This window comes from Charadrius vociferus, unplaced genomic scaffold (genome assembly GCF_000708025.1).
Source record: "Charadrius vociferus isolate BGI_N301 unplaced genomic scaffold, ASM70802v2 scaffold308, whole genome shotgun sequence".
Lineage (NCBI taxonomy): Eukaryota > Metazoa > Chordata > Aves > Charadriiformes > Charadriidae > Charadrius > Charadrius vociferus.
Genome location: NW_009649929.1, coordinates 990,491 through 1,007,907, shown reverse-complemented (window position 1 = coordinate 1,007,907; position 17,417 = coordinate 990,491). Strand labels below are relative to the sequence as shown.

The following is a 17,417-nucleotide window of genomic DNA, read 5'->3' as shown; positions in this document are numbered from 1 at the left end:
TCGAGAGCAAACATTTACTCTTTGCTGATTAATATTAGCAACTTAAAAAAAAAAAAAAAAAAAAAAAAAAAAAAAAAGAGGCATTCATCTGATGACTGAAATACATTCCCAGGTAGAATTCAAGCATCGTAGTTCTTTCCACAGAATACCTCCAAACAAAGCACAGCCAAGTATTGCCCGAGAGATTAACCACCAGGAAATCTCTACACAGTAGAGATCCCCCCTTTCAGAATTTTACTTTTTCCTGCTTTTGAGGGAGCTGTTGTGAACTCTTACTCTCTTCTGCACGGAAGAAGCAATCTTCATAGATGCTTTCTTTGTGAGGGACCTTTCCACAGCTCCAGGTTTCCATAGCAACAGCTGAGCATCCTCTCCACCCGTCAACAGAGACTCATCTGCGGGGTTCCAACAGAAGGAGCGAACAGTGGCAGAGTGTCCTCCACAAAGGGTACCCACCAGGCTCAGTCCATTGGTGCTGCAGCTGATGAGGTGAATGTTTCCTGTGGATGTTCCCCCAATAACAAAGAGTTTGTCTGCCTTTTCGTCATACAAGCCACCTACCAGGTAATGTAAGCTGTCGTTTTCAACACAGACTGCATCTCTGACGTCCAGAACATGCAATAGTGTTATTGGTTCTTCAGTATCTAACTGAGCAATATCCCACCAACAAAATCCCTCATCGTGTGTCATGCAGTAGACCTGTTTATAATCTTTCCCAGACCAGCTAATAAAACTTACTGATGAATCTGAATTGCAAGTTGATATCAAAGCATCATCTTCATTATCCTTGTTAATGTCGAACACATTCACCAACCCATCAGTTGACCCAGAAACTACCAAATTGGGTTCGACAGGATGAAAACAAATTTTAGTGACATCATCATTGTGACTTTCAGAATAGACTCCCAAGGGTTCTTTAGTTGTGCTGGCACAGTCTGTAATGCCTCTTGCATCCCAAAACACCAGAAATGTGTCCTTTTCAACTTTTTCTGTTCCAGCACAAATTATGAGATCACTGCAGTTGATATCAAAACTAATGAAAACATTGGAAGGATAGCCACTAAATACCTGCACAGCTTTCTGAGTTGCTAAACGAATATCCCAACATTTTACTGTACCGTCACTGCATGCTGAAAACACTATGCTGTCACATGCGTGTGCAAATTTGACTCCATTAAGTATCCCAGGATGGCTACTGTACTCCCGCAGGAAGTTTAATGTTTCCCTGTTATATACCCTAATTGACTTATTGGAACACGAAACTGCCACAAGGCGACTGCTTTCAGATTGAGCAGGTTTGGAAACGTCTATATCCAGTAAGTAAGTGGGTTCCTCACTTAGCACAGAACGTTTTGCTATGCGCAGACTAGCAAGTTGCTCCTCAATCTTCTCCACTGCAGTCATCCCAAATGCTGTTCCTAATGTTGTCAGAAACCTGCAATAAATAAAACCCAAGCTGAGTTTTAATTAAAACATTCTGAAATAATATTAGCTTTAAAAGTATATATGAAAAAGCATCTCGCACAGAGATCCCGCATGAAGTCAACATTCAATTATCCTCATGTCCTACCCACTATAACTTCATTTACAGAAAGAGAACCAGAAAGGGCTCCCCGAGTTAAGGAGTTCAGTCTCTTGTGACTGTAAGCACTACATCATATAATCCCCTTAAAAGATTAAATAGTCTGTCTGTGAATCCTGTGAAAGTCACTTAGCTAAATTTGCTTTATTATTCTTATAAAGTAAATAACAGAGTAATGTTCTCTACAAGTGGAAAGAAAATTAACTCATCACCACTACCTGAGGAGGAATAATTTTTGTTCTAAGAAGTTGCTAGGAGGCACAGCCCACAAACAGTTGCATCAGTACAACTGCAGGAGACTTCTTCGGTGAACTTTTCTGCTGAGGGACGTGCAAAAGGTAGGCAGAGAACAAGACCAAAATTACATAGAACTACAGCCTGGAATGGCTAGATGAGATAAAATTTACAAGTATTTAGGTGCCCAATGATGCACATAAACACCTGTCAGCATACCGCAGACTACCTAAACAAGCTACATGACATCAGTGGAATTCACTAGAATTAAGCACCTTTGCCTTTTTCATCTATTCTAAGAACCTAAATGTTTTTTGAGTCTCCTATAAAACCACAGAACACTGGCTCTTAGCACAACCAATGAAAATCTTTCCTTCAAAGGCAATTCTTCTCTGGCACTACCGAACCCTCCTAGAAACCCACACTATTTCAGTGATGTACACAACTCAAATTTTACCAAGCAAAACTAAAATTAAACAATATTCTCTTACACATAGATTCACTTCTAAAAAAAAAAAAAAAATTCTCTCCTTTCTGTAACACAAAGGAGAATTCATTTCTGTAATTGCAGTAAAGGCTTTCATCAATTTAGTCAGAAAAAGTACTGAAGCATTTAAATTTAAAAGAGGCATTTGCCATCATAAGCAATACATGGTTTTCCTGAGTTCACAAACTACCACCATTTTTAAAAGAAAAATGTAGGTGGGGTACATTAAGTAAGCATAAACATCCACATGAATGACTTCTGTTGAAATTGCAGGTTCAATTAGACTACTCTTCTGCATCTAAAAAAAAAAAAAATTGAACAAAGAACACTGAAGGGATCACAGCAGGTTCTAGGGAGTCAATACTCCAGTGAATTCTCACTGGTACAGGTAATGCAAATAAGGGTAAAGCATTACTCAAAAATCTCCTTATTTCCTTAAGGACTAGGGCAGCACCCAGACCTAGTTACCACATGCATGAAAGGACCCTTTTTGAAAAAATCCAAATAGAAATGGAGTAAAAATCAGGCAGACCCAGAACGCAAGAAAACATTCTTGTGCCTTCCCAGCTCTCCCATCATAAATTTTTCTGCAAACTCTTCAGGCTGAATTTTTAGGGATGGAACGAGTTTCCATGTATTACTTGTTTCAGGGTAATTATTTTAACGGTCCATGAGAGACCAGCAACAAAGGAAAAGTTGCTATGACAAAACTGCATTCTGCTTTTTTTTCTTCTTGGTGTTGTTTGCAGTTTCAGGGTTTTGCTTTCCCTTCTCCTATTTGGTACATACAAATATTCACGATGCCATATGACAAATGAGCAAATTCTTAAAAAAACAGCTCAAGTAGGCACACTCATAAAAGCTTAATTCCCAAGTCACAAATAATCTCACTAAGGTATTTGCCTCAGTAAGATCCTGACAATGAGGTCCCCAGGTTAATCTTCTACATCAAAGAAATGTTTCAGAGCACATCTACAAGTAATTTTTGCCATAAGACACAGACATCCTGTGGAAACTCCTTTTCCCTTTAAAGAGAAGAAGTTCAGCATGTTTTCTGGCATTAGCCTGTGTGCAACCCTACCCACAAAGCTTGCTCCTTACTTACTTTTCTGGGTATGTCCTCGGATGGAACAAGCTTTTACTAGAACGATTACATAAAGCAGACTGTTCTCAAACACTGCCTGCTACACTGCTCAAACACAAAACTATTGAACTCCGGCGCAAATTATTAATTTAAATTTAAGAAATAAACTATTTTAATCTTATTAAGGACAACTTCTACTTAATCCATTTTACTGAAGAATTGTAGTGGAAGCTTCTATTTAAATACTGTTTCAAAAACATATGCTTCAAGGTGGAGAAAGGAATTTTCATAAACCAGCTATCCTGTAGTGCTATGGTTACTAAAAAACCTGGGTTCTCTCTGTAAACTTTTTGTAAGAAAAATGTAGTTTTCCAGACCGACATGAATGTTAAGCTCTAAATATTCAGACTTTTTATACTCAAAAGGCCAAATAAACTCAAACAGACATGTTCCTGACAAATGTCATCCATTTGGAAAGCAAGCTGCAGTTGTTTAAATATTACTGACTTTGATAGAGAGTAATATTCAATGAGCAGTTTCTACAACACTCATGTCAGAGCTTTTACTGCTGGTGAGGGGAGGGCGAGGGAACTCTACAAGTACCCAGAAGTTGTAAAAAGCCAGAGTCTGCAAAAGCATGTTCATTCAGATTTAATAATATTTTCTGGGAAATAAAATTAGCCCAAGATAGCTCTTAAGCTTTTACCCGCTAATGACACAGGTACAGCTATTGTGGAATACCAGAAAATGCTGTTCGTGTTTCCAGATAGATGTGCTATTTATATAATTAGGAAGCTGGAGGGTACAGTTTTCAATTCTATTTCCACTGCAACAACTAAGGAGCCTTAAAATTGCATTTGATGGCAGCCAGGTTTTTGCTAAAAACTCAGTAAAATGTCTGCTCTAGTAAGAAAGTCTTCAGACTATTATGAAATTGTGATTGAAGGTTATATAAACAATTCATGCTCAAAACTTCAGGGTGTAGCTGCCAGCCCTTCCTTTTCAGAAGGGGAAGTCACTGTTGTATTTTGATGGGAAAGTTTAAATGGCAGGAATAGGATCTGTGTTAAATTTATGAGACAAATAGGAAACAATGGTCTTCCAAACACAATAGAAGATAACTAAGCACTGGACTGCAGCCACCTACAAAGCACATGGTGCTCTGCACTGCAGAAACGAAGCACTTTTAGTTTAGCACCCCTTTGACAACACATGTATCTATTTTCTTATGGTCACCAGGAATCCTTTGGCAAGTCAGTATCTGTGAAACCTGACACGATTTGGATATAGCACAACAGCCCATTGCGATGATCAATGAGGAAAACTGCTCATGCTAAAGTGACAAACTGTCTGACACAAAGGCATTCGAGGGGACAGACAGCTTGCTCTTGAACTGTTCCAGTCTCAGAAGAAACAGCAGAGATACCACTGGCCAAAAACTCTTCTTTCCTCAAGGTACCTCCTTTGGTCAGAACATGAAGTAGTTAATTAAATTCAGGTTCTTCACTTATTCCAACTCACAGCGGCCTACGGTCTGGATCTACAGTCTCAACACAGACAACATCCAGGTGATGTTAAGGCACCAGGAAAACACCACCACTTGGATGACACATGAGCATCTGGCTGAAGGTGTCTGGCTATGGCTAGTCACTTGTGTTTGAAACAGAAGTCCAATCCCATCATCAGTGATCGCCATTCCTCATATGAAACAACTGCACCTCACATCTGCATTCACATCTGCACCCCCAAACATGGTAAAGCCACTACAAATTAACCTTGAAACTTCTGTCTTACTGTATCTAGTCCTCCAGAATTACTTCCAGGTGATTTTTAATACGAATTAACTTCACGGTTATATGCAACCCCTGCACGTCTCCTTAATATCACAACTACCAGTAACAATAAGCTTCTTGAAGGACATTCAAAACTCATTACATCTTGGGAACTCAGAATAAATACAGTACTCTGAAATCACCTGAAATATTTTGACCTCCAGGGCATCCTAAAAGGCTCCTTTAAAAAAGAAATAAGCTGGATTTTTAGAACAGAAGACAAGAAGCGGAAGGGATATGAAAGAGGAAGGATAGGATTTTCAGAGGCTTTTGTTATGTATTTCTCACTAGTGGAGCGTGGAAACAACCGTACAGAAAGACTAGAAGCGAACAGCCAGGGGTGCCGAAAGCAGGCCTTTCCAATGACAGAGAAATGAAAGGTAAGCACCTATCCGCACAAACTAAACATTTAATATTGTCTCAGCATATACTGCTGTGCAATTTGTGCACTGTTCTAAACATCACAGTCTCAACTCCAGCCAACAGGCTCACGAGTCCTCTTTAATCCAGAAAGTTTTTCAAAAAATAAACCAGCAATTCATAAGGTATTTTCCTTCTCCTTTGGGTTGTGTATGCAAGATACCGCCAAATTGCATAGTTCAAATTTCCAAAAGGGAATGTTAGCTCAACAATATATAGAAACATAAAAGTACCTCTACGAAAAATACCATGGAAAACGTGGGAGAAATGGAACTTTGCCTTAAGATTCAATCAGTAACGTAAGAGTAACTTATGAGTAGGAGGGTAGAAACACGTAATAAAAATGAAAACAACCTGTAGTTTAGGCAATCTTCTCCGCAGAGGTCAAATACCAAAAATAGCAAGGGATTTGAACAGCAGTAGATGAAATCTTTCACTGTTCTTTCCTACTACAAACAATGCAAACAGACCCTCCCTTTATTTTCACAATTATTAAAAGTTCAAGAACAAACTAAGAACAAACCTGGAGCTCTGGGCAGTGGAGAGCAATTCATGCATGCAACATTACATGTGGTTTGCATTTTAAAACAAAAACGCAAAGCGCAAGGTTGGCTGAGGAGAACACATTAGTGCGCTGCACTTCACTAATGCAAAATGCCTTTAGAGACCTCTCCTCACTGGCACCACTTCACAACAGAAGATGGATCAGCCAAATGATCTAAGCACTGAGGGGAAGCACAAAACACCCATCAGGCATGCATAATTTCTGCAGGATACAAACTCCTATAGTTGATTTTGTTATTTTACCAAAGGTTTTTAAGGTGCTTTTCCAGCATTCCCACAAAGCCATTTTAAAGCAAAGAGAATAGCATGTAGTCTATCAAGCAGGAAGGGAATAAGATGCGTGACAGGCTACGCTGAAGTGCAGAGACAAGATGTAAACTGCCAAGAGAATTATTTCATCCTTTCAAATTGGCTACATCTAGATTCCAAATGTAAAGCACAGCAAGAAAAAAACTCCAAGTAATTTTGCATTTGCAGTACAGAGAGAAATATTATATCAAGAGAGCAGCAAGGTGGAAAAAGATAAAACACTGTCACAACAAAGTCTATGGGAAGAGCAAAAAAATTGGGTCTACCAAACTATCTACCTCGCATGAAATCAATTCCTACACTCCCACCAGTACGGACCTTGGAGGTACAAAACTGTTCAGCAATGGAGAGAAGGGCTACAGGTGGGACAGAGAACCAGGGAAATTGCCTTAAACAACAGAATTGGTTAGAGGAAAAAAATAAGGATCAGAACTAGGAGAAAACAAAGGGGAAAAGTCACAGGTGCTCAGTGCTTTGGGGCTCAATAATGAAAAAAAAAAAAAAGGAAACTACAACTTTTGTGTACTAATCTTTCGGGCACATAAGCAGGTGTTCATGTCAATACAGAAACAAAACCTCTTTCAGAATATTATACCAGATATCCATAAAAAGAGAACACAAACCCAACTTTTGGATTTGACCAGGCATAGTTTTAAATGCATAAAAACCGTACACTGACTATTTTCATCAAAGTAAAACTTTTAAAATTAGGTTTTGGGTCTAAGATTTTGCATTCCAACTAGAAAGACCTACTCTGATTTTGCATCCAACCCTGGAAAATATGGTGGAGGCAGGCAAGATTTGGAAAATTTAGGCATGCCTTCAGATTCAAACTGCAATGAATTGACATTGAAACTTGAGTAATCGAAGGCCTATTGATATAAATTCAGAAACCAAAGAGACAGTAAAGAGCTGCAACAGATCCAGATGGCAAGCCATTGTAAGAACAATTTAAGTGTAGAACAATTCAATGTACAATTAAAAATATTAAAATAAGCCAGAAAACACCATACGAGACTATAAAAATGCTCAAATTACTAATTTTGGCTTCAAATTCAAGTCAAAATTATCAAAATCTGATGCTCAGATAGCTAAACTACCTTCTCTAGAACAATTTAGGAGACCCTAACATGAAACATAGTTTCTAAGTACTGTGTCAAATGTTATTTCAAACACGTTTGAGAATTTTCTTTTTTCAATCTTCTCTTTTCATCAAATTCCATGTTAGTGGCACATGCCTACTAACAGAGGAGCAGCGAAATAAGCTCTCTGTCACCAAAATCACACTCTGACATAAGCAACTGGATCCAATTGAGGACTTACTTGTGAGGGGGAGGTTGCCTAGTAGTGACCTCACCAGACAGAGGATGTTATTGCATCCAGGTGTCGATGAGGTGGTCATCCAATAAAGGAGACTGCAAAGTAATAAGAGGATAAGAGATGCTCTATTTTACTCTCATGGCTATTCTCAGATCAAGCTGACAGAAGCTGCAGCAGAAGCAATCCTATTTTATAAAGGCAGATCCAAAAGATTCCCAGGCAAAGGTTAAACTACAGAAAGAGATACTGTTATAGGGACATTTATCTTCTAAATTCTATATATTTATATATTTATTTTTGTAAAGAATACTGTATTTCAAAACCCTCTACAAAAGCAAATCTATGCCTAAATTGCACACTCATGGCCTCTGAACAGGTAAACAACAAACTGCATCCTCAGATAGGTAAACACAACAAACTGCATCCTCCTCTACAGAACAGGCAAGAGCTGCCAGGAAAACTGTCCTAGCACTGAGCCTTGGCTTTTCCATTGGAGCAAGTCTCTGAGATGGGGGTCAAACGTGAGGTTTGCGCCTCCTGCTCCTCCCTTCTCCCCTCCCATGCATAAAAAGTGCCTAACCTGTACTCCAGCCCCGCATGCCAACAACATATGGGGTGAGGCATCCAGATGACCTTCTGAAAGGAGGCTAAGCATCTGGAAGTCATGGCCAGTTCAGCGACACTCACTCTGTCAACCACCTCCTCCTACAACAGGACCCAGGATATTGGTTAACAACCCCACAAGGAATGGAAGGTGGACAATGTGTGCACCCAACAGCTCCAGAAGACTTCGCTGTCCAAAGTGTTATGTAAACATCAATGCTCCCAATTCCAGCAGATGCTAGGTGACTCACAGCTTCAGAACATGGCACCTTTGTGTTCTGCTGTCTGTCTGTAATGTTACCACAGATATTCAGCCAACTTTCTGCAAAACTTGAAGAGAATCCAAGTCTCAGCATTTGTGCTTATCTGACCACAGAAGAGTCATTTCCTTTTTCTTGTGAGCACCTCACACTGTAGACACCATATTGACATTACTTTTCGTAACCACAAACATAGGGAAGAAGATATAGGACTAAACAGTCTATCATACAGCCATCAACTGCTAGAAAGCAAACATAAAGGCTACAACATTCTCCTGCGTGTACTGCATGTAGTGTTAAGTTTTTCTCCATTCACATTTCCTTCATATAATCACGATCAGCTAAGAGAAGGTTCATACCTTTCTTTGAACTATTCCTCACACTATTCCTCCCTAACAGCATTTTCTTTTGTTAAAGGTCAAACAGCTTGCTGTTTGACTTGGCACTAGAGCTTGCACTTGCAGCAAGATGGTCATCTCATAGATAAGGAAGAAAATAAAGCTATTTGTCTGTGTGGATTTGAACAAGACCCTGGCCTACGAACACTTACTAGTGCTAATACTGGCAGAACAGCTTATTAAGTAACACCCAGCAAGCTGCAACATTCATTCTTTACTTTCTTAAAACAGTGAAACAAAGATGGTATTTGCCTAACTTGTAATAGTTGTGTAATCAAACATTAGTAAGTACAGTCAGCAGCAGCCTTTCAAAAGAAAAAGCCTTGTTCTAAACATCTATGGTACAAGATGAAATGCAAAAGTCACAATAATACTGCAATGCACCTGCATATTCCACAATTGAAAAGTGCTTCAATGTCCTTTCAAGTTTGGGATTACAAGAAAGGACTCCAAGACCGATGATTTTCGGGGCCATTTTAAGTTGAACAAAACCACCACATGAATGAGCAACCCCAATGATCCACCCTACAGAGAAAGGTGAAAGGAAAAATTTACTTATGCAGCTGTCTTTTAGTCACTCTGAAATAACACCATTTATTTCCTTCAATTTAGACATTGCCAGTTGGTACCAACATCCTCATATAAACAAAAAAAAAGGAAATAAGTAAGAAGATTCTTCCCAAATATTAATAAATTTTGCTGAAATTCTTCCAAAGAATTTTTTTCTACACCACAGGAAGCCTGGGAAATTTCAGCCTAAATTTAGCAGCAACTGTAATAAAAGGATATAAAGAAACTTAGCTACAGCAGGAAAAATAGCTCCTACTACCACACGCTGGTGCCAAAATACCTATAATGAGATAAAATGTTTTATTTACCAGAATATTTTAGAAATTCTTTCACAACAGTAATTTAGCTTAAGTACACTTCGTTACCAGAGCTCATTCTTCAAAACACAAGACTATTATGTTTTCAAAACTCTGTTCTTAAAAACCCATGCTTAAATCATCTACTATAGTTCTCATCTTCACTATGGATGTTGCTGGTGAACTGGTAAGGTATTCTCCTACACCAAGATTTTCCAAACACAACATTCGTGTGCTTGGCAACTTTTAATACTACGCTAACACCGCTGCCTAAGCAATTATCTGCGGTTCCAGATGTATTGCACAAGCACAAACATCTGTCAAGCCTAAGCAGGGGAAATTACTTCTCCTTGTTTTCCTCATTTGCTTCCCCAGGAACATGCAGATCACTCAGGTATCTTCACCAGTCATATTCTACAATACCCATTTTTTATATTTAGCTAATCCAGAACATCACCCATGTCAAGGTAATTTGTCAGACCCTCTACACTATCAAAGCAACAGGAGAAACTGGAGATCCTTGCATGCCCATGACAGTTCACAGACTATCAATTTCCAAAACATGCTCTCTACATATAGCCTGGCAGCTGGAGGCTCTACTGAATCCTTATCATGCCCTAAGCTCAATTTTCAATGCTCTGTAGTAGACAAAAGGAAAAGATGTCATTTAAGTGACAACAGTAAGATGGAAGAGGCTGAAATAAAGGGGTTTAGAGCTATGCTGACTCTATCCTGTTCAAGAGAATTTACTTTTCAGTCTCCATAAAAGATGCTAAGGCATTGAGTATGTGCACATTGTACCCATGCAAGGCCCTCTCTTGAGCTCTTTGTCTTCAAGAGCCTTTAGACAGCATTTACACTTGAACCGTACATAGCACTCCAGTACTAGCATCACCGATGCCATACATAGATTAAAAAAATCCTTTTTTCCCTTTTTATAACATCCAAGTGCACAGTGATTTTCTGCCACACTGCACTGGAAGTTCACGTTCAACTGCTTTTCCACTATGAGAGTGATTTAGGACTCAGTCATAAGAAATCGAATCACAAAAAGGGAAGGATGAAAGAGCAAGTGTGTAGGTATTGATACCTACCACTTTCTGATCAAGAGTCCTACTGTATGCCACAACATAGACAATCCCTGATGGGAAATCACAACAAAAACTATATGCTTTTGTTAGCACCCACAAATCCCTAAGACCTGGATGGGGAATTTATTTTTCTGAGCTCCACAAAGACCTTTCCAACATCTCTGGCAGACACTGTTGACCCCAAAAAAAGACAGGGATAAAAAGCAAATTCAAGAGCTTTAGGCATTTTAATAATCCTGCTCTCAAGCCATGTTTGTTCTCAATGCTTCAGTCCATCCATATTTTGCAGGGTCATAGCAGGTTGCCAGCAGGGCTCTTTGCTGAAGCCAATCTCTTGATAACTAAACCATAACCAAGTGCAGAGGAGGATGGGTTAGATGATCCAGGGAACGGACTGTTTATTTTACAAGAAGTAGCTGGGATGCTTTGCCTTGTATAGCTTGGCAAGGACAGAGACTGAGAGGGGATACGATTACTATCTACAAATACATCAAAGGAATAAATGCTGAGGAGGGAGGGGAGCTACTCAAGAACAATACTGGCACAACAGTTTAAGAGTATAAACTGACCATAAATAAAATTTAGAGCAGAAATGATAAAGTTTATCTTGCAAAATAGTTTCCAATTAGAACAGCAGGGGCAAAAAACTTTGACTATCTTCATCTACTTTAATAACCTCATCAGCCTGGCACCCACAACTGCCCTTGCACAGCAAAGAACACAAATAGGAAGGCAGACTGAAAAACAAGCAACTACAAGATAAGCTGGCTCATCGTTTCTTTCTGGAAGACACCTCGTTGCCAGACAGACAAAAGCAAGACACAACATTAGCTTACTGCAGAGTTTCAGAAGCACTATTAAGACCATAGTAAGAGGGTATGTATGTGCGTAGACAGAGTGCAACTTACAGCTTAAAGAGGCTTCCTCTCCTCGCGCCTCTGAAATTGTCGGGATATAAGTCTAAGGACTTGAGCGCACCCTTCCAAACAGCCACATCTTTTTGCAAAGACTGCTGCGTGGAAAACGCAATGCCTCCCTCTCAAGTTTGAATGTTTATCAGCCACTGCAACACAGAACTGAAGACTTTTTGTCCTGCAGTGACTGCATCTCTCAGTGCAACACGAACATGACCTCAGTGTCGCCGAGAACACGTGCGCTCAGGCAATCTCTCAGCGAGCTGGAAGTCCCAAGGGTGTCCGACGGACAGAAGCTGTTATTTCGCACTCAGCCCGCTTGATGTCACTAATGACCACCGCTCACGAGCAGCTCGAGCACTCTTGGAGGACCTGCAGCCACAGATTCAGACCACGCAATTCAACAGGAGAGAACTTAACTCTTTTTGTTACATCTATATACTCCTCCGCTAATTTTAATCGGTTACGATAAGCTGTCTCCTTAACAGAGTGGCATTCAAGGAAGCAAGAACTTCATTTAGAGTGCAAGCTACAGGAAATAAACCTGAAGTACTGCAAAGGGCATTCTTAAGGTACCAGCATTTTTTTCTTCCTTTGGAAAGCCTCAGATCCTCAAATCAGACTATTAATCAAAAATAACAACCTTCACTTAGAACTGTCTAGTACCAAAAACTGGAGAAGAAAAAAAAACCCTAATTCAACTACATTGCAACTTTTTCCTTTCTGATCTGTCAAAGAGATTAAAAATAAGTTACACTCTCTTTTTTAAAGTCTCATTTTTGCGAATTCAATTCAGAGCTTTTGATCTTTCAGAGTTCACAACAATGCAAGATGTGACTCTCATATTTCTGTGCAACACACAGAGAAGCATACAGGGAACAACTGACTTTTGTGCGTTTGTATTTGCTCTTTAAGCATCCAACAAGTGTTAAGTCCAGAAACACCCATCACTAAATTTTCCTGGGGAAGTGAAGGAACAAACCAACCCCAACAATTAAAAAACCCTTCCTCTCTCAATCTGCTACACTCACATGTGGCTCCAATGAACATTCCTGAAGCAGCAACATTCAATACACATACATGGTAATAGTTACCTGAGACTTTAAAGCACTAGAATTAATTTTTCCTTAAATCTATTCTTCCCCCTTTCAAAACTAAGTGATACACTTCTTTAGATATATTGACAGATTCTGAGTAAACTAAAATAAACTTCACTTGCCTCAAAAAAACCCTCCACAAATCATATCCAAAACTCAAGTAAGTCAGGTTTGCTAGTAGAACTGTATGTTTCTAAACAAGAATTTTTGCTTTTCCAGCCATCTGCGTGTCCCTTCTGCTTCCACAAAGGAATAATAACACTTAATTCCAGCGCTCTCAGTCATTCCCATAGCAACAAACATACACACGTTTATTACTAAAAGATCCTCAAATTATTGAAAAGTAATCAGCATCTGAAGTTTCCTGTTCCAGGTATTGCCAGCATGTAACTGCATCTAGCAAGAAATTTGCCAATTCTACTTAAATGCTGAGTTGTCAATTGACCAGTTTAACTGCTTACCAATTGTACAGCACTTTTACACCTTATTTTTAATGGGAAGTTGAGTAATAGCTTTGCTTAGAAATAACAGATCACAGCAGTTATGGCTAGCTGCGGAAAAGGTGCAAGTGAAAAGTTGCTAATCAACTGAAAAAAAAAAAAAGAAGAAATATGAAGATTCTGCTGAAGAAAAAAAAAACCCAAACACACCAGTGACTACAGGTATTAACAATATGTTCATTCATCCATCTAAAAGCAAAGTGAAATTGCAAGAAGACACTCAACATTTTCAAATTTAATTGCTGCTATACACAAGCACAATATAACAAAAAAGTAATTTTACTTTAAATTTTTTAAAATTCTATTAGTTTAATCCAGTATAAGAACTATGAGTGTTTTAATGCATCTGACTTTACACAGGTAAGATTCAATTGTTATATTAAATGAAGGATTTCCAGACCCTATTAGTTTTTACTTTTCATTAAGTTTTCATTAGCTGGAAAACTAGGAACTAAAGAAAAATAGCAAGTGCCCTTATAAGGCCACAGTGAAGTCTTACATAAAACAACAAGTCTCAAAGAGCAAAACAATAGGGACTAAGAGGTTTTTAAATATTTTCATTCCTCTCTCTGTTGCAACTTTTAGTCTGAAACTAACCATTAAGGTCACATCAAAACATTTTGCACAACACAAATAGTGTAATCAAAATAAAAACAAAAATCTGAGAATATCAACAGTCTGCAAGAAGTGCCTTCAGATTAATGTGAAAAGGGGAAATAAATTTATGTCCAGTCTGTAAAGGGTATAAACAACAGTACAGATGGCTTGTCTTGCAAAGGAGATCAGACTAGGTAATGCAATAGTCCTTCTGGACTTAACACCTGGCATAACAAAACTAACAGAAACATACCAGGTTGAAGAGTTTTCAAGAAAGTATTAATGTGAACTTGTTAAAATGGACAGCTGTGCAATATTTGCTTCCTGCCACTAATTAAAAAATATTTTGATTGTTGAAAACACTGGAATATCCTGTAGGGTCTGGAAACAGGACAGAAAACACAATCTATGCTGGGACTTTCAGAATAGCCTAATGAAATTATTCAGTATTTGTCTTGCGATGTGCATGTGATTTTTTCAGTGCTATAGATAGGCTTGCTTGTTTTCTCCAGTGAGCAGTCCAGTCCTATCTCCTGCTGTGTTCTCTCTAAAAAATTTTGTTGAAACTTGCATCAAAGTACCAGCTAAGGCAAAAACACATCATAGAAACAATTCATTCAAACTACTGAAATTTAACCTGAAGGCAAGATTTGAACATCAGACAATCCTTTACTCCCAGTCTAAAGCTTTATCTACCAAAGCAAGCATCTTCCATATACAATTTCACAATCCCTCCCCTTTATTTTAGAAGCTAATACAACACACTCTAGTTGGTGATGTCCACGCACTAAGTTCCATCCACTTCTATTTAACTAACCAACCCTAAATTAAATGCTCTATGATTCTTTACAGACTGCACTGAACATGTCCCATCTCTATACACTGGCTGCACCTGCCCCACAAATTAACAAAACATGCTTCTGCCAGATCTGACCCAGTATCAACTCAGCTTAGTTTGCAGGTGCAAAGTGCTGCAGTAGAGCTGTCCTTTCCCGGGGCTTCTACAGCTGCAAGCAGGGAGGAGGGAACAGTCAGAGGGCAGCTTTGAGGGGAAGAAAGAAGGAAAAGGAGGTGGCAGGAGGAAATATGAGAGGACAATGCACCAGCAAGAATTTATTTAACACTTCTGGTTAAAGAAGAGACGGTACAGGAACATGAGAAGGGGAAAAGCTAAGGGAGAAGTGGATAGTCGGTCAGGCTAAAGTCTGAAGTAGGCCAAGGGCACGTTTGAAGTTGAACTTCCTAACCCCACAATGCTACAGGCTCTGTCCCCACCTTTTTTATGTCCTCCATTATCCATCTTGCACCTAAACTACTTAAAAGTCACAAAGCGCACTCATCTCCAAAACTTGGCCTTGCCAAGTCTCTGATTCACAAGTCTCAACACTCTTTTTTAATGCCTGGTGTGAAACCCACTAACAGAGTTGTCATCACACAGGAGAAGCTGGCCCACACAGAAGATGCCTTTTCACCCACCAATTAAAACCAAGCCCTGGAAGTCACCACAGGCAACTTTACATCAACACAGCTAATCAGCACGGTAGTGCTGATTACCTTCCACTTTGATTTGTTTCAGAAAAGCTCAGAAATCACATTATTTGTACAGTTACACTAAAAGCATATCAAAGCTGCAGAACACAGCTGGGAAGTGCTGGCAGCACATAATGACAGCAGCCTGGTTTTACACGAGACCTCCTACACCGTGTGGTACAGACCAGACCCTAGGGCCACCCAGCAAAGGATCGTTGTTCTCAACACTGATGCAGTGAAAGAAAAGAAAAAAATCAAAACATCTTGTACTCCAGGCATTTAAAAAGCTACCTGAATGTCACTGATCATCCCATGTACAACAAAACTCTTACGGGGCAACAAGGAAGAACTTTTTTCCAGAAAATCTGAGAACACACAAGAAACAGCCAGGTCCCACATCAGTGCCTACGTATGCAGAGGCTGTCCTGGCCCACCTTCCCTACAGGGCTGTTCCTTGCTCCCATAAAAAGACATCTGCATGAAAATGCAAATAGCTACCCTAGTCTTTAACCCTAAAGAAACACAAACCAACATGTAAACCTTAGACAAGCATTACATAAAATTAGCACCTAGAAAGCAATCCTTGGGATACACATGAAGAGAAACCTTTTCGGTTACCCTGTTGACAACGACAATCGTCTTATAGTAGCTGCTCCGCACATATACTTCACCAAATCTGACAATTGCTCTCAAACAGGAAACCCATTTAAAATATTAAGAAATAAAAGGCACTAACACAGCTTAGTTCTGAGAAAAAAGTTTTTACAGACCCAAAAAACAGTATACAAAGAAAAGACCTTGTGTTTCTGCATTCTTCTGAATATACAACACTTTTCTAGGGAAAATTCTTTTGGAATTATACAATTGTAACCCATATGAGTCCTCAACATAACACAGCATTGACAATTCCACTCCCCGTATCTTGCTGGAAAAAGTTAATTCTCCAACACAGTGTATTTTGAAATAACTGTTGGTTATATAAAACATCATTTAAGGATATATGTATTACATCTTTGGTGGTAGTTCCTCTAACTTTCCAAAATATAAAAAAAGTCTCTTTTCACTTTTTCCCAGGGGAATAAAACAGCAAAACAGAAAACCCAAATCAAAGCCTTTATTTCTTCTTCTGACCTTTTCCAGATTTTTTCTTTAATAATAGTAACAGTCTAAAACAAAAAAGATCCCCATCTTCACCAAATCTAGATGAGGTCAGCTGGTACCAGCACAACTTCTTAATAAATGTATTTCATATGCCAATACAGGTCCTAACTTTAACCCTGACAGCCCATAACTGAGCAGTCACAACTCGAATTCAATGTGCCTGCCCAAATTAGCAACACACTGACCTAGACCTCATTCCAGGCTCAATCCTAGCCCACTCTCTCCCAGACACAGCATCAAAGCTAGAAAGGGTAACCAGGCCAGTGTCAACCCTCCATCAGCCCTTTACCCGCTGTTCAGAGTGCTCCGAGAGCACAGTTAGTCTTTCTGAGCTTCCAGGCTTCACTGAGTAACAGGATAAACTCACTGAGTAAGTCCAGCGGTTTTATTCACTCTTTACCAGCAACGCAGACAGCATCACTATCAGCAAAGCAAGAGACGCTTCAGTTTAGCCTACTGGAAAAAGAAAAGACGCCAGTGAGGGAGCGAAACTTCAGGACCCCCTGCTTTCTCCTCGCTACCGCGCAGGGCACTACGTACACCAAGAGGTGTCCAACCCAGGTGCACG

The 17,417-nt window shown here is 39.3% G+C and overlaps 1 protein-coding gene across 1 annotated transcript; it reads right to left on the bottom strand.

Moving 5' to 3' along the window:
• Positions 1 to 234: 234 nt before the first annotated feature.
• Positions 235 to 1,431, bottom strand: WDR89 (WD repeat domain 89). The gene has a single exon (XM_009891196.1). The coding sequence runs from the start codon at positions 1,402 to 1,404 to the stop codon at positions 235 to 237; it is 1,170 nt and encodes a 389-aa protein (XP_009889498.1). The 5' UTR covers positions 1,405 to 1,431.
• Positions 1,432 to 17,417: the final 15,986 nt, after the last annotated feature.

Bases quoted from the DNA above. Each gene is read 5' to 3' on its own strand.
- WDR89 (XM_009891196.1), bottom strand. From the start codon at position 1,404: ATGACTGCAGTGGAGAAGATTGAGGAGCAACTTGCTAGTCTGCGCATA.